Below are 22,616 nucleotides of genomic sequence, written 5' to 3'. Positions count from 1 at the left end.
CCAACATCAAGAATGTCAATGAAGCACTAACAATGAAGGAGAGCTGTTCAACATTATAAATGTTTCATTTTGAACAACCACCACAACCATTGAGTTTTTACAATGAGCAATCCCCCATGGAACATAAATGTGTAGGGGGTTGGCTGTGAATGACAGCGGGAACATATACAGAGGATATCTGAGGAACCAATGCCTGACACTCAATCCTCTCTTCTCATTGAAAAAATGCTCCTTTCAATAAAATCCTTTCTACTGTTGGTCTAAGCAAGGAGTGTTCCTCCATCCATAAAAAAATGGACTGTCACAAGACTAGAATGAGACTAAATTAAATATACAAGACAACGCTGATATGCAGCCTGAACAATGTAATTTTCGAAATGAATCAACTTCTTATAGTAGGATGTTAAGAAGGAAAGGGAAGTTATTGTTTGAAAAATGTGTTGAACATCGATCTTGATACAATGCCACACAAGCACAATACATATCCAGATGACTGTATTTCTTTAATTAGTAAGTAACAGCTTCAAACTTTATGATTGCATTGAGTTTACAAGTACATGTCTACAATTATTGACTGCAGAAATTATAAATAGTAAGAAAAGTTTAATAAATATTTCTCCATGAAGCAGCCCAAAAATGGGGGGATGGGACTTAATCATTGCACAGACGTCTTTGACATTAGATGTTTTCGAGAGTTCCTTTCTGGCTTTAGCAAGATTATGTAACATTTGGGAGCAAAAATACAGGCTAACAGACCATAACTAGAAGCAAGGATGGCAAAGATCTCCACAGCCACAGCGTACTTCCCTGGAGAGCTGATGTAGGCTGGGATGAAGGCCACCCAGACAGCACAGAAGATCAGCATGCTGAAGGTGATGTACTTGGCCTCATTGAAGTTGTCTGGTAGTTTCCTTGCTAGGAAGGCCAGGAAGAGGCAGAGGCAGGCCAGCAGGCCAATATAACCGAGGACCAGAGCAAATCCAAGAGCTGAACCCTCGTCACATAAGAGTATAACAATAGCACTCTCTCTAGGCATCAGTTTTTGTTGAGTAGGAGGAGCCACCGTCAACCATATTATACAAATGAGAACCTGTATGGAGATAAATGTGTTTTATAATACAGTACTAAATATTTTCATGTACATTTGCATACATACCAATTGCATACATTAATTGGATATCAAAAAAGAAATGTAAAATTCTTACCTGGACCAAGGTGCAAATGGTAATGAAGGCTCTTTGCTGTACAGGTCCAAACCATTTCATAAGATTGCTGCCTGGTAGTGTTGCCCTAAAGGCCATCAATACCACTATTGTTTTACCCAGAACACAAGAGACACAGAGTACAAATGTGATCCCGAAAGCTGTTTGGCGAAGCATACAGGACCAGTCTGAGGGACGGCCGATGAAGGTCAGAGAACACAGGAAACACAGAGTCAAGGAGAAGAGCAGCAGGAAGCTCAGCTCAGAGTTGTTAGCTCTAACTATAGGAGAAGATATGTGACAAGAAAATATAAAGATAACCCAACAAGTGCACAAGGATCCAAGCAGGGCAATAGTTATGAGTGTTATGCCCATGGTGTCACTGAAGGACAGGAAGTCCACTTCTTTGGGAAAGCAGGCTGTTCTCTCAACATTGGACCAAAACTGCGGCAAGCAGAGCACACACTCTATGGAATCTGATAAAAAGGTTAAGACAGCTTTAGTTTCCATGGCCTATGCATTTTCATGGTTCAGGAATCTCACTGTTATAGTTTATGAATAGAAACTTACTGGTCTGATTGCTAATCTCCCCAGCTCTACAGACCACACAGTCATGGCAGCATATAGGAAAGTTTGGTCGGATAGCCTTTCTGGTGCCTTGTAGACAAGGACTGCTGCACACTGACTCAGGAACCTGGAATATAATGGACAGACACTCTCCAGTTAATAAAATTCTCAGCAGCACAGCCAAACATTGGCACACACACCGTGTGAGGAATATTATCCTTACTGTTGTCTTGTTGCCGTTCCATATAATATTCTCTTCTTGCAGATGGAGTTTTTTCTGGCCAGCTGTTGCTGTCCCATCAAACATGCCAATGGTTACAAATTGCTCGCCATCAAGTCCCAGTTGCCAATTGAGTAGATCATAAATAGCAACTGGGTCTCCATTGTGATCAAACTTGGTCTCCTCACCAAACTGATTAATGTAATCCACCTCCTTAAGGTAATGAAGAAGCTACAGAGAACCATCTGGTAACCATCAACTCATCAAAATTATGAACTAGAAGTAAGCAGTGAGAATCTGTGCAGTACCTGCCAAGGCTGTATATTGGTTGCATCTGGACAAGCCTTCAGTGGAAATGGCCCAGCATCCTTCTTGCAGCTTATCATGGATTTAATCGCATGGGCAATTGCATAGACAGCTTTGTAGACATTGTAAGAAATCCTTAGTTTGGAAAAATCTGAGTAGATGTTTTTCATACTTCTCAGATCCTCTGATCCAGAACACAGTGGTTCATCATTTTCATTTCCCATTTGAGTTTCAGAGCTGACACCTAAACTGCACCCAAAGACCTTTTCCCAGAAAGGAATCAGAAAGGGATTCTCAGAGGCATCTGGGTTTGAGGGGTGTAGACGAAGTAGAAAGTCTTGAAGGCCAGGAATGTATACTCCACGTACGGCTAACCCTATAGTGCCCTGGAGGATTTGATGATACTTGGGAGGGGTGGAGAGCACAGGGGCTGTGCTCCATGCCTCACTGGCCAGCCATTGTATCCCTGTTAGTCCCTGCCTGTAAACAGGAACAATGACATATGCATTGTACCTTCAAACTGAATGTAATGGCTTACAAATTGCAGATTATGTTAGAAGATCTTATCAACCAGAAATTTAATTGAAAGGGATATGTTTGCATGGTATTGTGGAGATATGCTTGTAGAAACAATGCTTCATGCCTGAGTGCTTCATCAAACAGTGCCCCAGCATCTTGTTCCACCGCAAATACCAGGACCACCGAAGCCCCTGAGGATCGAATCCTGGAAACAATAGCGGCCAATGCCTCTCTTGCATGGTTCTTAGGGATTATCTCTTGGAGTGCCACACAGGCACCAAACTTCTTAACCTTTTGAGAACAACCAAACATATTCGTCCAACATATCATTCATAAAATTAAGTTGATCCATTTCAATAATGATATAATAATATAAGCGAAATATAAAGAATATATATACAGTTCCTACCTCATTAGCAAAGACATTTGCACCACTTCGACCATAAACGTCATCTCCTGCGATTACTCCAACCCACGTCCACTGAAAATGTTTGACGAGCTGAACGAGTGCATCAACCTTTTAAAGGAAGGGATAGTACAAAACATTAGTAAAATAAAGATAATAAGGACACATTTCAGGTTAGGTACAACATTATACAGGGAAAATACTAATATGTCACACATTTATAAATAGAGATTCTAACCTGGAAGAGGTCACTGGGCATTGTTCTTAAGAAGGCAGGGTACTCCTTTTTGTTACTGAGACAAGCACAGCTGGAGAAATAGCTCACCTGAGAGGAGAAAAGTGTAAAATAGACATCACAATCTCTCAGAATATGTATACTGGAGTGGAGCTGGGCACAATGAGGAGATTACATTACTAGACAATGTTACATTAATAGACATTAATAGACATTACATTAATAGACAATGGCTCTGTCTGACCTGAGGTACATGGAAGGCTCCGAGGAAACGAGCCATGACTAGAGACTGTGTTGATCCGGCGTCTCCTATCACTACCGGAACAGTCCCGGGACACATGGTATTATCCACCATCTCTACCTCTGAACCTTGCTCAGTTCCCATCAGCTCCATGGCAGCCTTCAAGGCCTGGTAGGGTGTGCTGCATGAATCATAAATCTTATAGCCCAGAGTGACGTTTGGAAGGAGTTTTCCCTCCCTGTTGATCTCTTCAATTGCAAAGATCATACTTTGCGCCATGCGAAATATTCGCAAGCTAAAGCTAAGGGAAAAAAGAGAGAATATTGACTGAAAGAAAAGGTTATTATCTATACCATACAAAAAAATATATTGTAGGAATACTATGTCAGAAGTATTTTACTGGGGAAACACAAATCACACCTGTCCCATGAATCTTAAACTCCTGTGCCAAATGCACGAAATCCTGCAGAAATCAATATGTGTCCAAATATTGCTGATCTTACCTGGTGCATCGTAGGTTTGAAGGCAGGGTGGTGAATGAGTGATGTGGCTCCACTACCGTTTCATGGAGAGGAAACAGACCCCCTAGTGTGATGTCCCCAATCCTTTGCAGAACAGGCAGGGATAGGGACCCCGGCACTTGTTTGCATTGCTGTGCATCCTGGTCACAAATTACTAGAGAAATCCCCGACCACAGCACATGTAAAAGCAGAAAATCTGACCAAAATGCGGAGGCCTTTGTCAGAGCACCTTGCAGCCAATTCATGTTCAACACAAAATAAAAAGTTCTGTGAGGCAAAGAAACAGTTGAGGCAGTGAGGCAGTATATCAGATCTGATGATGGATGTGTGGACCATCCATCTATGCCAATGTCAATTAATTTAAATCACATACATATACTATGTTCTATGTTCAGAAATAACTACTCCATGATACGGAAAATAAACATGAGTCTTTGATATTAATGGACATTAAAGATCAGTGAATCAGAAACTTTGCAAAAACAACAGAATTCACATGATGCAAATGTAGGATGGATTGTCTTAGCTCCTGAATTGCTTCTACCATAACCCATGGAAAACCCCATGGACATCAGATAACAATCTATGGAGATGCACGCGTGTACACCACACCTTGGATCAGCTGAGAGAGGCTCTATATGTGCTATCTGCTTCATACAATCGCTTGCCACGTAGGATCCATTTCCCTCGCGATCAGATCAATGGACAGATTTAATCACACTATTTCAATAGCGCAGCAGGGATTAAAAAAAAAAAAGTTCACATCGGATCATAAGGGGGGGGGCGGGGTTGTTTTTAACTGTCAGCATGGATAGTTGTATGCTTGGTTGGGGCTTACTTATGCCTGAGTGATGAGAAGAGGCACTAGCATGTTTTTCCATAAACACATCCACACACATGCACAACACACACACACACACACACACACACACACACACACACACACTCACACAATGTTATAACAATCATTACATTTTCAGAATCAGACATTTTGTCCAGCCTCCAGTCACATTAGTTGAAATTAGTTAATTTAAATGCAAATTAGGCTCTTAGGATTTGTTTTTAAGAGTTAATTAGAATAATATGATACCATATCATTGTATTTTATATTTTTCATATTGTTAAATATGACTTTCATTTCCCTGCATTTTACGATCCATCCGATTCTTTCAGGGGTAAACCGATAATGAGGGATTAAGGAACAATATAATGGATCTCCCAGTTATGTAGTGAATCTGGGAGGGCTGCAAGTGTGTCATATCAGCTCATCAAATCTTAAAGGTCATAGGTATAAATGTACTGGATTTGCCTTGCCTCATAAATATGACTGAATTAGTGTCTGAGTGAATTAGTGGCTCATTTAGAGCAAAAACCCTGCAGGCTTGACAACAAAAAACTAAACAACAGAGACTCTGGTGAAAATTAGCTTTGACATGTGTACATGTTTTGCTGCCTGAGGCCAGATTTTCCCATGCTCTCTTAATGTGTTCCCACTGGGGAGGATTGCAACCTTGTTTAGGTACAAAAAACGTTTTCCTTTCTCTCTGAGCCCTGAGGGAGCTTAGATTCTGCATATACTCTGTATAGGCCTGATAACAGGAGAATAATAATGCAGTTGACCTCGTGGGCAATATACAATTACACATATACATTAAAAAAAAATAGTATTTGTTTCAAAGCCTAACCCTGAGACTCAAAAGTTCAAGTTTATTTATCACACACTTTTTATTCTAAAGAGGTATGTGCACATATCATATATCAATGGTAGGAGAAGTGATATTATATTGTAGATAATGATATTAGTAGCTGTTCAACAGCCTCAATTCCTCAAATGCCATAAAAAATACACATTACACAATCACACATACCACAATGGTTTGACAACGGTTTAAACAAAATATAACGACCCACAATGGCCAATGAACCTATTAGATTTATCATAGGATTAGGATAAGTAGGATTTATGCCACTATAGGGGACTTAATGAACACAAATCCTACTACTAAATTAAAATGTAATTCTGAAGAGGTAGAGAATAAGAGGTAGGGTAGAACGCTTTGCAACAGATTCAATAGAAGTAGGATCTGCTTCTCAGTGCTGTGCATTTGACATTGATTGATGGAAAAATTTTATTATTGTATTTTGTGATTCTGTTTACTTTCTCCTTTATTTGTTGTTTTCATTAATAAATACAGTCCAGCCATGCCCCTAGCCAGCTATGAGGTATTTTTTATAAAGCCAAAAATAAAATCTGAAACTAAACTGTATAAAAAATTGTAGATTAGTGCATGCTTAATTCAATTTAGACTAGTTACGTTGTGTGCAACGTGTGTAACATCTGGGGGTACATGCCCCCCCCAACCAAACCAAACTGAATCCCTGCAACTGAAGCCTCCCCACCCCTGGACCCCTTTTTCAAACCCTGGCTACGGCCCGGAGTCCAACTGGGTTGTGAAATTGTTGTTTGCTTTAGCTTTCTGCTAAATCCTGAATACATTGTGCTTTCTACAATGTATTTTTGAACTTTGCCTTTGTTTTCTTTTACTTATCTATTTCATTTTATTATTTCATTTTATTGTATGACAGTGTTTCTATGTGAAGGATTTTGAGTCTGCCTTGTGTATGAAAAGTCCTATATAAATAAAGTTGCCTTGTGAATAACCTCTGGGTTGTAAATATTATTTCAACTGCATGCACTTTCATACTTTAACTTGTTTTTTGCCCTACCCCTGAATCACTGTGTTTTGTATGGCTCACTAATGTTTGGTCTATCCAGCAGATGGCCAGTGCCGCTTGGGCCTTGTTGGTGGCAGCGATGTTCAAGTTGGTGGTTTTTGTTATGATTGATTGAAGTCTGGAATGGATTAAACCACTGACCATAATCCTTTGGTAATTGCCACACATTTGACATACCCATCCATCAACATATTTAATATGTGGATATGTATTTTTAATGTAGTCATGCCAATCCTAAAAAGAATACGACTGGCATTGATTACTCCAATTGTTATCTAATAATATGTTTTTTTTAACTGCAGCTAAAAATGTAAAGAGAATGGTTATCTTATGATATAGGCCAAATCAAAAAGAGGTTGGAGAACTGACGATAAATAGCTTTACATTGAAGTATATCGAAGCCTTTATTAAATCATTATTAAATCATGCAACAAACCAAGTTAAATATTATCACTAAAATGTGATCTAAACTGTGATATGTATCCATGTAAAAGTGACAGATCACAAATCTATGTAAATTAGTTTCATGGGTAGAAAACATTTGGATGGACAAGTAATTAAATCGAGACACTCCCATAAGACTTCGGATCGGCTTGTTTGTGAAGTTGACTGGATGCTTGGAAATGGCCCTTTGAGACCAAACTGTAGCCTGCAGTGTTGTTTTAATCAACTGCAAATTGAAACATGCAGTCATGTGTAAAAGAAGCATGCAATCCAGCTTAATGGTTACTGTATATTCACTACGGTAAGGATGTCATCACCCAAGAACTGCCAATTTACCTTTCTCCCAGGTCACTAGGGGAGGGGGCAGGGTCTGGCTGGGCATGCAGAAGCAGGTAGGTGTCATCAACACAGTGATGACACCCAGGCCTTGGGCTATGAGAAGGTGTTCACCAGGTGTGGTTTGGATATTTCATTATTTTAGCATCTCCCAAAAGGGAGTTCTATGCTCTATTCAAAAACATGTTGCAAAAATGATGCAAATTGCACTCAAATTGACCTTGGCACAAATAAAACATACCATTAACACATTATTTCTTTAGTTGTCAGTTCAGATCTTAAAACCTATGAATGTACAAAATTATGAACCCATCCAACTGATTAATTTATATATATATATATATATATATATATATATATATATATATATATATATATAAAGTATAAAATACCATAATAGCACAATATGTAACACTTGTACTTGTTTTTATTATGCTACAAGGGACTTTACAGAAGGTTAATATGTAAATAACCTAGCCAACAAAAGGTAAATGATGAGATAAACCTAAAGGGACACAACATTTTGTACAGTATTGCAATAGCATTTTTAAATAGCATCACCAAATGAAGTGCTTCAGTCTTATCTGGGGCCACACATGCTGTGAAATATATTATTTTTGTCAGATCTTCCAGACTCCTACTAAAGAGATTTATTTGGAAACAAAACATTTTAATTGTATTATAAAACATAGTTCCACATTACAAGCCAGGTTCCTTTTCAGTGGTTTCCCTTCTTTTCGGTTAGTATTTCTTAATGATACTAGTTTGTTCTGACTAATAGTATTTATATATAAGAGTATAATACTCTATATTATATATAATATATAATATTACTTATATACTTATTTTATTACTAAAATTAAATATAGATTATGAGATTTTCTAGAGCTTGTATGAGCTTCATCTGAAGAGGTGGAAACATATTCATTATGCGTGTGTGTGTGTGTGTGTGTGTGTGTGTGTGTGTGTGTGTGTGTGTGCGTGTGCGCGCACGTGTGTGTGTGTGTGTGTGTGTGTGTGTGTGTGTGTGTGTGTGTGTGTGTGGGTGTGTCTGTGTTTCAGCCATCTGGTAAATAGTTTATTCTTTGTGTTCCCTGGGAGGCCCACAGATGTTCTTATGTTTTTGTGTGATGATCTTATGTAACTCACACAAACGTATCTGGGTAACAGGTTCTTTGGACCTGGTTTCCTAGTTGCAATAATGTATTCCAATAATATTGGAATACAGTCATAAAAAGAAATAATCCATATTGAATGCACACATTTGCGAATTTGTCTGACACCGAACAAGATGGTTGACCCACAGGGTAGGCCTGAATAGGCAACACCCTTGGTGCTGCTATTTTAGGGTTTTCCCATCTAATTCAGGAAAGTACAATTTACATGACAGATATCTTCTTTATCGTCACGTTTTGGAAACAGGATGAGCCGGCCGTACTATCCTACATGGGATATGGCAATTACGCAAAGCTCCAGAATTTTGTGGACCATTATATTTCTGTAGTGGCAGATAGTTCTTCAGTCTTAGGGTAAGGGTTGTGTTCAGATGTGTGTAGGGGTTGGTTAGGATTTCATGTCTATTAGGGTTAGAATACATGTCAGTCGTAAGTTGCAGCAGTTATCTTGGATGCCATTATAGGATTTCAACAAATTAACATGGGAAATTAGCTTGTATCTGAGCGGGCTGGTGTATTTCATTATTGACAATGGCAAATGTATCAGCCACCTCATATATCCTTTTCTAGAAGCTCTACAACAAGAAGTTTATGTGCTATGTGCTTCCTGGAGGGTGTTTGTCATGCAACCTTGCATCTGTTTCAAATGCTATCAGGCTGTATTTGGTGCTGGTTTGCTCCTCCCATATACCTTGTTATCGATGTCCAAGGGGAGGGCATTCTGCCAAGGGGTGTGTCGAGGGGAAGGTTTGATTGGCCACCCGGAGTGCCACCCCTACTAAATCTGGCAGTTGATTGATTCTGAACTTATCAATCAAAACCTTAGTGTTTGACGACTACCAGTACGAACACTACAGCAGAATTTGCATGATTAATGTGCCACCGTTTTTACTATGCAATGCTTCAATGCTTTTTATGTTAAAATTATCATACAAATTATCATATTCAAGGACAGAATGGCATGTGTCATTCTGTGCCATTTAAGGGCCAGCCCAAAATGTAATCAGTTTAGAAGGTGGGGAAAAAAACTGATCCCAGTATCAGGTGTCTTCAGTATACTTTCAGCATGCACTCCAGGGTTTTGATAGACAGAGGCATGCAGAGGATTTGAACTGTTTGTCATTTGAAAAAAAGGTGTTTCATTGTTGATCTTGATCTGTTTCCCTGGGTATCCATGTCTAAAAAACATTTGTATAGGCTCATTTGCAATCCCTTTTGTTCATGTAACCTTTGTAAATGGCCTTAACATACCTTATGGCATAATCAAGGAAAAGCATAATATAATGGTGGCTCTTCTGTGATTTTAATAGGGGCCCTAAGTCCATTTCAATACGTAAAAAGGTTTGGCAGCGTTGTGACAGTGTGACAGTGGGTGAATCCAATGGGGTTTAGGCGCCATCTGCTGGAATTCTGAGTAGGTGCAACAATGTTACAGCCCTACACTTGATGACATTCATTATTATACCAGTGTTTATCTTCCATCAATACTTCTTGAGTATTGATGGAGAAAATATATTTCCTCCAATTAACTTGAGGAAGAACAATCTTTCCCAAAGGAAGATGCACTATCCCTGCATGTTAATTCCAAAAAATAATATATAATTGAAGTAAATTGTGTGTTCAAAGTTATGCATTCATTTTTAAATACGTTTTTATCATCTCACACTAGTACTGTATCCACTTTGTCTTACAGTCTCTGAGGAAGCCATATATGACTATTATTATTCAGATATCAAGGCTGTCATTAATAAATAAGGAGTAGCTGTCTCGTACAGCCCTATTGTTTGATGTTATATTTGACATTATAGTTTAACATTGTAAAGAACTACAATTTCATGTTTAGTTGTGTTTAACTTTCACTAGCAGCACTAGGAGCCTTTAACCATCACTAGTCTTTAACCATCACTAGCAGCACTAGGAGCCTTTAACCATCACTAGCAGCACTAGGAGCCTTTAACCATCACTAGCAGCACTAGGAGCCTTTAACCATCACTAGCAGCACTAGGAGCCTTTAACCATCACTAGCAGCGCTGGGAGCAGTGGGCAGCCACTCTGCAGTGCCCGGCAACAAGGGTAGGGGTATTAACCCTTAAGTATTAACCCTACATTAAGATGTAGGTATTTTGGTGTGGGAAAAACCCATGTGAGCGCCAGGAAAACACACAAACTCCACACAGAAAGTTCCCTTCCCTCCTGAGGCAGTAGTGTAACCGTACTACCGTGTCGACCCATAAACACCGCATACCTCAGGCATCGTTGCATCTGGCATGAGGGCCCATACTCAATCCTTGTGTGTGCTGCATGGTATGACCTTTACCGTCAGTCTGATTTGATTAAGCACTGAGTGCTTTTCCAACCCTAAAATATGAGGTCTGCCACATGGTTGGAATTAAGCTTGAATAATATCGGTTGAATAGAATAATACATGCACAGCACTACTTTGCCTGAACATCCTTTTCTTAGTCCATCAAGACAGATTTGTTAAAAGAGAAAATAGACATTTAACAAGGTAAACCTTTAGTGAAAGACAATATATGAAATAAATATATTAAAAAATACTATCTAAAGTCTTTTGAGTCTGAATAATTGCTTTATTTTCATTGTTTATATCCAACACCCACATTTAAAAAGAAGTGAGAGAAGTATATTGAAATTGGTAGAAAGGTTACTCAATATTAAAATTAATTAAACTCACTCCCCTTGCAGAGATAAAGTTATTTTGATTGGGCTCTTTCCGCTGTTCCTATCTGTCCTTTATGAATTCATAACTGAGAAATGCATATGATTTACTCCTGTTAATTACTTTTGAGAGCTGCAAAAGTACTTAATGCTTATGACTCATTACACACCAAATTGGTATGTCCTCTTTAATGGTACATAAATGGCACAGTAGTTAACAGAACTCATATTAAACATTTTGTTATGAGGCAGTATTTTAAAACAAAGCTATGCCTCTGTAGACGGAAGAATGTAATAAATAGTATTAGATTTAACAGCACAAAACCATGAAAATCGACATTGCTATTGCATATTATTCTTCAACATCTGATGTTTCCGAGAGTTCTTCTCAGGTCTGAGCAAGATTATGTAATAATAATAATAATAATAATAATAATGTATGTAACAATAATTATGTAACAATAATTATGTAACATTTTGGAACAAGAATACAGGCTAACAAACCATAACTAGAAGCCAGGATGGCAAAGATCTCCACAGCCACAGAGTACTTCCCTGGAGAGCTGATGTAGGCTGGGATGAAGGCCACCCAGACAGCACAGAAGATCAGCATGCTGAAGGTGATGAAGTACATGTTTAAGCTAAATCGAATGCGTACAAATAATCAGAATCAGGTTATTACATCTCCTAAAGCACAATGTACACATGGCAGTCACAATTTTGGATGTTGAGACTATAGGATCAAACATTTCTTACATTTGAAATTCATGTTAAAAGTAAAAATATTTGAGAGGAGAAATATAAATCACATCCATCTCATAAATCTTTAACTAAAGTGCCAAAGACACAAACTCCTGCTGAAATCAACATGTGAAGATAACTGATCATATCAAAGTTCAAATGTTTTGTTTAAATGCTAGATTTGGTTCTTTGTATTTGTTTTTAATAATTCATTATAATAATATAATACCATATAATTATATTATATCATATCTGTCTTCATTTTACAATCCATCAGATTGTCAGCAGTATATCAGTAAGTAGCTTTCAAGGAATATTATAATGGTTCTTTATGAAGTGAAGCTTGAGGCCGATGGGCTGCAAATGTGCTACATCAGCTCATCAAGGCTTCAAGGTCATAGGTATAAATGTCCTAGAACTGCCTTGCCTCATAAATCTGAGTGATTCAGTGCATGCATTAATTAGTGTCTAATTAAGAGCAAAACCCCTGCAGGCTAGACAACAAAAAAACTAAATGACAGACTCTGGTGAAAATGAAATTGACAAAGGTACGTGTTTTACTGCCTGAGGCCAGAGTTATCCATGTTCTCTTAATGTGCTAAGTTAATGTGTTTCCCACTGGGGAGGAATGCAACCTTGTTTAGGTAAAGAAAAACTGTGCCATGATACTGTTTCCGTTCACGCTGCGCACTTAGGGAGCAGAGACTCTACATAGACTCTGTAAACATTCAGGTTCAAGTTTATTTATCATAATTTTTTTATTCTAATGATGTATGTACACACACCATATATGGATGGGAGAAGATACATTACAATAGGAAATGAGTTCAATGAAGTGATATTAGGGGCATTATTCACTCAGCCATTGCAAAATCAATACAATTGATGTTGCAACAAGATCAAGACCAAAACCAAGAGACCTACCAGAAATAATAGAAAAATTGTATGTATCATGTATAACTAATCATAATCTCAATTTGTATATTAGTAATTATAAATGGAAACCCTAAGAGGAAATTACAAACTAACTTAGATTTTGCCTTGTCCCACTAACTTACCATCTAATCATCCATACAACTTCCAGATGACTTATAGTTATTTTAGTTGGTACTAGTTAATTATCTTAATCATAGTTAATTATGTTTTTCCCTGGAAATATTTCCTCTTTACTATATTTCAATTCACTTATTCACTTTTTACTTGGTTTATAGTGGAAATCTCAAAGATTTTCATTGGATTACGGTTACGTCGCTATCTTTTACATAATGAAGTGACATAATGATGATTGAGCCTATGGCCCGCTGATAGAAGACCTTGCATGTGCTATTAACCATAACTATTTTCTTGGTGTCCCTAAGTTGTATTCAATGTCATCACCAAGAACCCAATGGTTTGCCAACAGTTTACTTTGAAATGGAACTAGCAAAAGGCCCTATTAAGTTTCTATGAAATATTGCAATTTATGCTAATAGAGGGAACCTTGAATCCAATGGATAAAAGAAAAACTAAATATGAAGTGGAAGGATTAGGATTAGGGTAAAATACCTTGCCGCATATGGGATAAAAAAAGGATCTGCTTATCAGTACTGTGCACTTGACTTTCATTGATGTAAGAGTTTAATTAAATTTCCATTATTAGTGTCATCTAATTCTCTTTTGTGATCTGATGAAACAGTACATTCAGGTTTTTTCGCTTTATTCATTTTTTTCATTTAAGAATACACAGTACAGTCATAAAAGACTGAATTGTAAATAACAGAGATAGATAGATTTACAACAAATAAAAAAACTACTACACACACTTTCCTACTTTTCTGTATTTCTTGCCTTACTTTTGAATCACCAAGTTTTTCACAATTGTTTAAACACATTAATTGGAACATCAGACACAATGTGCACAACCTGAAACTCATGTACCAACTGCAAAACCGATCGCAGATGAGCGCTATTATTTTTATAGCTTATTATATAATTTTTATCATTGACGCAGACTCCTCGTTCGGGGGGGCCACAGGGGGGTCCGGACTCAGAGTTAGGGGGGCACTGGCCCCCCCTGGCCCCCCCCCTAGAACCGCCACTGCTTGGTGTTCACACAGAACACACTGCCAATCACGTTTCTAAACTCCAAAGGCTGTTGTGCAATTAGCAATCTGCAATTTGCTATAGAAGGGTCACAGAAGAAAGACATGACACTAGATAAGAGAGACAGACATTGAGTAGTATCACTCTATGAGAATGTTGATAATGGAGATGATGATGAACATCGTTATTGTCATTATGGTTATCATCATTATTTAGGATATTATCCATCTTATGGTGGAAATGTACTGGATATAAGTATTGACCCTTATGGGTATGTGTAGGCGTGTATGTATGTATGTATGTATGTATGTAGGTAAGTATGCATGTATATGCAAACACACTTTATGTATGACATTTGTTTGATACTTAAAAATGTGAGAAGGGGGGGCTTGATATAAGCGGAAGCTTCTGCCCCTACCCTTTGGTTACGACAAATAAAAATGCATTGGGCCTGGTTGGTGGTGGTGATGTTCAAGTTGGTGGTTCACGTTATGACCTTTGGTAATCACCACATATTTGACAAACCCATATATTAACACATTTTTTATGTTGAGTCATGCCAATCCCCAAAAGGCATGGCATGGGGTACTCAAATTGTAATTTTAAAATAATTTGTGCATTAACTGCCTGAACATAAGGATAATTGATATCTCCAGATTTAAGCAAAATCAAAAAGAAGTTAGAGAACTGATGATAAGTTGCATTACAGTGAAGTATAATGTATTGTCAATCATTGTATTGCTATAAAGACCATGAGTTCAAATTTGTAGACGCCTTTATTAAATCATGTAATCAAATAAATGAAAGATTACTACTAAAATGTGATCTAAACTGTGATATTTGCCCATGAATAACTGACAGATATCACAAATCTATGACAATTAGTTTCATGGGTAGAAAACATTTGGATAGACAAGTAATTAAATTTAGACATTCCCATAAGACTTAGGAATCGGCTTGTTTGTGAAGTTGACTGGATGCTTGGAAATGGCACTTTGAGACCATAGTGTAGCCTGCAGTGTTGTTTTAATCAAATGCAAAATGAAACATGCAGTCATGTGTAACAAAACCAAGCAATCCGGGTTAATTGTTACTGTTTATTCACTACGGTAAAGATGTCATCATCTGAGAACTGCCAATTTACCTTTCTCCCAGGTGTCTCGGGCAGGTGGCAGGGTCTGGCTGGGCATGCAGAGGCAGGTAAGTGTCGTCAACACAGTGATGACACCCAGGCCTTGGGCTATGAGAAGGTGTTCACCAGGTGTGGTTTGGAGAATTAATTAATTTAGCATCTCCCAAAGGTGGGTTACGCTCTGTTCAACAACATGTTGCAAAAATGATGCAAACCGCACTCAACATAAACAACCTCATAGTTGTTTAAATGTTAACATTGCATAATCAACGGTGATGAATATAGTCAAAATACAATAAAAGGAATAGAAAATATTACATAACAATATAAACAAATGTAAAGAATACATAATTCATAGCTTCAGACATGAAAGAGTTCACAATTGAATTCCAATTGTAAAGTTCCCATACCAACAAAAGCCAAATCAAAAATGAGTTAGTAGCATTTAGCATCAGAAATGTTAACTTAGTTATTGTCTAAATTATATTTTAGACAATACATCTGTAAGGCAAGGACATCAGTTAACAGAATCATGATGCAATAATTCTATAATCGTGTCAACCAGAGAGCCTGTAATCAGTCTACAAGGTTTTTCCTTACTTATCCATTCGTAAACGGGCCCTGTAAGGAGCAGTCACGTGTCAAGAGTTCAAATGCCAAGTTCTTGTGGCAGATCTTGAGGGTATTATCTGAGATATGTTTAAATATCTAAAGAACACTTGATTAATTGTAAGAATGACCACAACCATGCTGCAGTTGATCATGGAAATACATAAAGGGATTACATGTGTAAAGGTTTCAATTGGCCCAAAAAAATGTATTAAATGTCCTATTTCAACAATAATATACAGAATATTTTAAGTATTTAATGAAAATATTACAAAATGACATTTGATTGTGTGTGTGTGCATACTGTGCAACCAAAAATAGATTTGCTATGTCTAACAATATCAGTTGCCACACTTCACCTATGTGGCTTATATTGGACTCCTACAGACAAGGATGCAGGGTGGTGGTTTTGGAAAAATGTTTTATTGTAAACGGTTGTAGACAATGATACATAACCTGGTGCTCCATGTTGCCATGCTGGCTTAACTTAGCATATTGATTACTCTATAGGCAACAGGTGTGCAGCCTTACCCAGCCCCAGAGTCCAATCAGACACTGGCCAGGCAAGGCTGCTTAAACCAGCCATCATCCACACACACACACACACACACACACACACACTCCACAATACATTCAAGGAAATATAGTTTAAATATGTTTAATGTGTGCAGAATTTGAATGACTTCAATTAAATAAAACAAATCTATCAATCAGTCTAATATTGAATTATCTTCTTATATAAAACATGAACTTTCATCAGGTAATGATGAAACCATGACTACTATAAGTCATATTGTTATTATAATCAGTAATGATGATATTAATATCAATAATATTGAAATATAGCCATAAAAAGCAAGAGGCTTTGCATTTAATCAATTTACATGATAGATCTGATATTGTCTGGTTTTGGAGAAAGAATCAGTTGACCGTGTTCAATACAGGATTTGGCGATCAAACGGAACACCAGAATTGAGCGCAATTATTTTTATTGAACGCTTATTCTGTCTTAGTAGGGCTTGTATTGAGATGTGCATAGGTGTGGGTTAGGATTTCAAGTCTATTAGGGTTAGAATACATGTCAGTCCTCAGTTGCTGAAGTTATCTTGGATGGCATTATAACATTTCACCTCTTAAGCAAATTAACGTGGGATATTAGCTTAAATCTGACCAGGATGATGTATTTCGTCATTGACAGTGCCACCATTTGCACCAACTCATATGGACCTTTCTAGAAGGGCTAGAACTAGAACTCTTGAGGCTGGGCACCCTGACTATGTATGATCATTTTCACATGCTCAATCAGGCTGTGTTTGGTGCTAGTTTGCTTCTCCCATATACATCTTGAGTGATATCCAGGGGGAGGGCCTTCTGCCATGGGCGGATCCAGGGGGAGGGCCTTATTTGATTGGCCAACCCGAGTGCCACCCCTACTAAATCTGTCAGTTGATAGAATTTAACCTTATCAATCAAAATCAAGGTGTTCGACTGGCAATACCAACACTATAGCAGAACTTGCATGACTATTATCCTACAGTTTTTACTACGCAACAATTTTTATTAAAATTGGTAAAAGTTATTATATGCATTGAAAAAATATGTGTTAGTCTGTGCCACTCCTTCGATTATTTTACTTTCCTTCAAATTAAATAAAGGATTAATGAAAAAAAATGGATGCCTGGGTAACCGCTCAGGCATCCTCTTTTGTTTAAATTCTGAGTAAAACAGAAGATGGGGACTAACTACTTTCACAAGCATGGACTCTGGGTTCTGATTGACCAAGGTATACAGAGGATTTGCCTTGTTTGTCATTTTGGCAAAGGTCAGCCTTGACATACCCAATGATATAATCAAGAAAAAACATATACAATGGTCTACATACAACAATATAATGGTGTCTCCTCCCTGATTTAGATAGTGGCCTTTTAAAAAAGATCCTATGGTGTTTGGACGCCATCTGCTGGAATTCTAAGCAGGTGCAACAATAATATTTTACTGCTTAGTCACTTGTATTAATGGATTAGGTGCAGTCTTCACTGCACCTAACTGAGACTCACCTTGATAACCTAGCTGTCTTCTGGGTGTAATGCATCAATGCGCTCAAGGCTGTCCCTAATAAATAAGGATGTTGAACTCCTGCAGCACTATTGTTTGATGTTATTGTTGAGTTTATATTAAAGTTTGTTATTGTAAAGAATGAGTCATTATAGCAAAGAGAATTGTCTTTATTTATCTATTTTTCTACAAGTATAAGTACTGTACTAAAAAATGTGATCTCTGCACTTAACCATCACTAGGAGCATTTAATCATCATTAGCAGCATAGGAGCATTTAGCCATCACTAGCACTAAGAGCAGTGGGCAGCTGCAGTGCACTGCCCAAGGACCAACAGCGCCCCCTATTGGGAAAAATTGAAGAATATAATGTGATTTGATTTAACAGCACAAAAAGCAGGAAAATCAACATTGTTATTGCACATTGGACTTTGACATTAGATGTTTCCGAGAGTTCTTTTCGGGTCTGAGCAAGATTATGTAACATTTCGGAGCAAAAATACAGGCTAACAGACCATAACTAGAAGCCAGGATGGCAAAGATCTCCACAGTCACAGAGTACTTCCCTGGAGAGCTGATGTAGGCTGGGATGAAGGCCACCCAGACAGCACAGAAGATCAGCATGCTGAAGGTGATGAGCTTGGCCTCATTGAAATTGTCTGGTAACTTTCTGGCTAGGAAGGCCAAGAAGAGGCAGAGGCAGGCCAGCAGGCCAATATAACCGAGGACCAGAGCAAATCCAAGAGCTGAACCCTCGTCACATAAGAGTATAACGATAGCACTCTCTCTAGGCATCCGTTTTTGTGGAGTAGGAGGAGCCACAGTCAACCATATTATACAAATAATAACCTGTATGGAGAGACATATTTGTTCTTCAAAGACAATAAAATGTAATTTCTGTTTTCATCAAACATCAAACAATAGCACAGGTAGACATTACACATAAGCCTCACCTGGACCAAGGTGGAAAGGGTAATGATGGCTCTTTGCTGTACTGGTCCAAACCATTTCATAAGATTGCTGCCTGGTAGTGTTGCCCTAAAGGCCATCAATACCACTATAGTCTTCCCCAGAACACAAGAGATACAGAGGACAAAGGTGATCCCAAAAGCTGTGTGGCGAAGCATACACGACCAGTCTGAGGGACGGCCGATGAAGGTCAGAGAGCACAGGAAACACAGATTCAAGGAGAAGAGCAGCAGGAAGCTCAGCTCAGAGTTGTTAGCTCTAACTATAGGAGTAGATATGTAGCAAGAGAATATAAAGATAACCCAACAAGTGCATAAGGAGCCAAGCAGAGCAACAGTTGTCAGTGTTTTGCCCATGGTGTCGCTGAAGGACAGGAAGTCCACTTCTTTGGGAAAGCAGGCTGTTCTCTCAACATTGGACCAAAACAGAGGCAAGCAGCGCACACACTCTATGGAATCTGAAGAAAAGGAGAAGACAGCTTTAGTTTCTATGTCTTATGCATGTAATGTTCCAGGTAGGTCACTGTATTAATATATAAATAGACACTTACTGGTCCGATTGCTAATCTCCCCAGCTCTGCAGACCACACAGTCATGACAGCAGATAGGAAAGTTTGGTTGGATGGCCTTTCTTGTGCCTGGGGGACAAGGACTGCTGCATTCTGACTCAGGAACCTTGGAGATAATGGAAAGAAACACTCCAGAGTTCAAAATACAACAAATTTCTCCTACGGGGGATTAATAAAGTTGTATCGTATCGTATACACCTACAGCCACGTCACACATATCACCACACAAACACTGATTACCGTAGTCTCGTTGTTATTCCAAAGAACGTTCTTTTCTTGCAGCTGGAGTTTTTTACGCCCAGCCGTTGCTGTCCCATCGAACATTCCAATGGTTATAAATTGCATCTCTCCATTTAATCCCAGTTGCCAATTGACCAGATCATACATAGCTACTGGGTCTCCATTTTGGTCAAACATGGTCTCATCCCCAAACTGATTAGTGTATTCCACCTCTTTTAGGTAGTGGAGGAGCTGTTGAGAGGGGGCGAAATCAAATAGGGAAGAAATCAAGTTTATTTGTCTTTCTAAGTATAAAAATGGTAATCTAATATTAATACATTCTAGATGTGCAGACAGAATCTGTAAATCACCTGCCATGGCTGTATATTGGTTGCCTCTGAACAAGCCTGCAGTGAAAATGGCCCAGCCCCTTCATTACAGCTCTTCATGGCTTTAATCGCATGTACAATCGCGTAAACAGCCTTGTAGACATTGTAAGAAATCCTTAGCTGGGAAACATCAGAGTAGATGTTTTTTATACTTCTCAGGTCCTCTGTCCCAGAACATGGAGGTTTATAATTTTCATTTTCCATTAAATCTTCGGTCCTTTCACCTAGACGGCACCCAAAGACCTCTTCCCAGAAAGGGATCAGAAAGGGATTCTCAGAGGCCTCTGGGTTTGAGGGGTGTAGGCGAAGCAGAAAGTCCTGCAGGCCAGGTATGTGTGCTCTACGTATAGCCAAACCTATAGTGCCCTGGAGGATGCGTTGGTACTTCTTAGGGGTAGAGAGGACGGATGCGGTGCTCCATGCTTCACTCGCCAGCCACTGTATCCCTGAAAGCCCCTGCCTAATAACAGAAAATACCACACATTTAGATTTGAGCTTGTCAATACAATGCAAAACAAAGATCAGGTTAATCAGAAACGGAAGTAAAAAGGTGATTTCCAAAGACAACATGGTTGTAAAAACAAAGCTTCATGCCTGAGTGCTTCATCAAACAGCGCTGCAGCGTCTTGTTCCACAGCAAATACCAGGACCACCGAAGCCCCTGAGGATCGAATCCTGGAAACAATAGCGGCCAAGGTCTCTCTTGCATGATTCTTAGGGATTATCTCATGGAGGGCCACACAGGAACCAAACTTCTGAACCTGTAAGAGCAATGGGTCAATTCAATTTGAAGAAAATATAATCTTTTTAGAAATATTAAAATATAACCTACCTCATTGGCAAAGATTGTCGCACCACCTCGACCGTATGCATCGTCACCTGCTATTACTCCAACCCATGTCCAGTCAAAATGTCTGACCAGCTGCACTAGGGCATCCACCTTGAAACACAGCAGCAAGTAGTAAACAAGACATCAGCACAAGACAATAGGTTAAGGTAGAAATGCTGGAACAGCTTTTAATTTATTTATGTATGAAAGTAAATTGATGCTCTCACCTGGAAGAGGTCACTAGGCATGGTCCTTAAGAAGGCAGGATACTCTATTTTGTTACTCAGACAAGCACAGCTAGAGAAATAGCTCACCTGAGAGGAAAAAAGGTAAAAACTATTAGATATGACATCTCTTTCCATTTTGTGTTTTCAAAAAGTGACATCCAAAGAGTAGATGGTTTGAGGTGAATGGACAGTGGGCATTGGATGTCTGACCTGAGGCACATGGAACGCTCCAAGGAAACGAGCCACTACCAGAGACTGTGTGGAGCCTCCATCTCCTATCACCACTGGAACAGTCCCGGGACACATGTGATTATCCACCATCTCTACCTCTGAACCTTGCTTGGTTCCCATCAGCTCCATGGCAGCCTTCAAGGCCTGGTAGGGTGTGCTGCATGAATCATAAATCTTATAGCCCAGAGTGATGTTTGGAAGGAGTTTTCCCTCCCTGTTGATCTCTTCAATTGCAAAGATCATAGTCTGCATCCAGCGAAATGTTCGGAAGTTAAACCTGGAGGAAAGAAATGATCAATAGGTATTCCTATGTCCATGGCAGTTGGACAGTTTGTTTCACAAATAGGTAATCATTTATACTTAATAAAACATGCAGGTAACAAATACTTGACAGGAAAAATAGATAGCTTGAGTTAATGTGCCTTAGGCTGGAGCTCCTGTCGGCAGCAATATGTCTGCAAAGAATCCTCCTCTAAGCCTGAAGTTCTTACCTGGTGCACCTTGGGTGTGGTGGCATGGTGGTGAATAAGCGATTAGGTTCCACCACCATGTCATGGAGAGAAAAGAGACCCCCTAGTGTTATATCCCCGTTTCTTTGCAGAACAGGCAGAGACATGGACCCTGGTATAAGTTTACATTGCTGGGCCTCAGTTTCTACCTGGTTAAAAACCACTGACAATATTCCCCACAGCAGCACATGTAAATGAAAATAGTCTGGCAATTTAACTGACGCCTTAGGCTTCATCAATGTAACTTTCAAGCAATTCATTCTCTATACAATCTAAAACAAAAGTTGCGCTAGACAAAGATACAGTTGAGCCTGGTCTTCCTATACCAGATTGGACAATAGATTTTTAGACATTTCATCCATAATTTCAGTAATGAGCTAAATCTCAACCATAATAAAAAAAAATAAAAACAAGTTCTGGAAAAAAGTAAAAGAAAAAGTAAATTATAAGACAGTCAATTTAATCTCCCA

At 38.7% G+C, this 22,616-nt stretch overlaps 2 protein-coding genes across 2 annotated transcripts; both read right to left on the bottom strand.

The window, feature by feature from the left end:
- Positions 1–655: 655 nt before the first annotated feature.
- On the bottom strand, positions 656–12,221 carry LOC311342431 (extracellular calcium-sensing receptor-like; the record flags this gene model as incomplete). Its single annotated transcript, XM_084467263.1, has 12 exons — positions 656–1,090; positions 1,206–1,678; positions 1,773–1,896; positions 1,993–2,220; positions 2,298–2,775; positions 2,939–3,105; positions 3,224–3,331; positions 3,459–3,545; positions 3,700–3,997; positions 4,200–4,371; positions 7,734–7,829; positions 12,092–12,221. The coding sequence occupies 12 exons, from the start codon at positions 12,219–12,221 to the stop codon at positions 656–658; spliced, it is 2,796 nt and encodes a 931-aa protein (XP_084323389.1).
- Positions 12,222–18,619: 6,398 nt separating this feature from the next.
- On the bottom strand, positions 18,620–22,253 carry LOC311342430 (extracellular calcium-sensing receptor-like; the record flags this gene model as incomplete). Its single annotated transcript, XM_084467262.1, has 10 exons — positions 18,620–19,054; positions 19,159–19,631; positions 19,725–19,848; positions 19,983–20,213; positions 20,333–20,810; positions 20,945–21,111; positions 21,183–21,290; positions 21,407–21,493; positions 21,617–21,914; positions 22,129–22,253. The coding sequence occupies 10 exons, from the start codon at positions 22,251–22,253 to the stop codon at positions 18,620–18,622; spliced, it is 2,526 nt and encodes an 841-aa protein (XP_084323388.1).
- Between the last annotated feature and the right edge of the window lie 363 nt (positions 22,254–22,616).

The sequence above is a fragment of the Micromesistius poutassou genome (genome assembly GCF_964030765.1).
Source record: "Micromesistius poutassou genome assembly, chromosome: 4".
Lineage (NCBI taxonomy): Eukaryota > Metazoa > Chordata > Actinopteri > Gadiformes > Gadidae > Micromesistius > Micromesistius poutassou.
The sequence above is the reverse complement of the archived record's forward strand: the minus strand, read 5'-3'. Positions and strand labels throughout refer to the sequence as shown.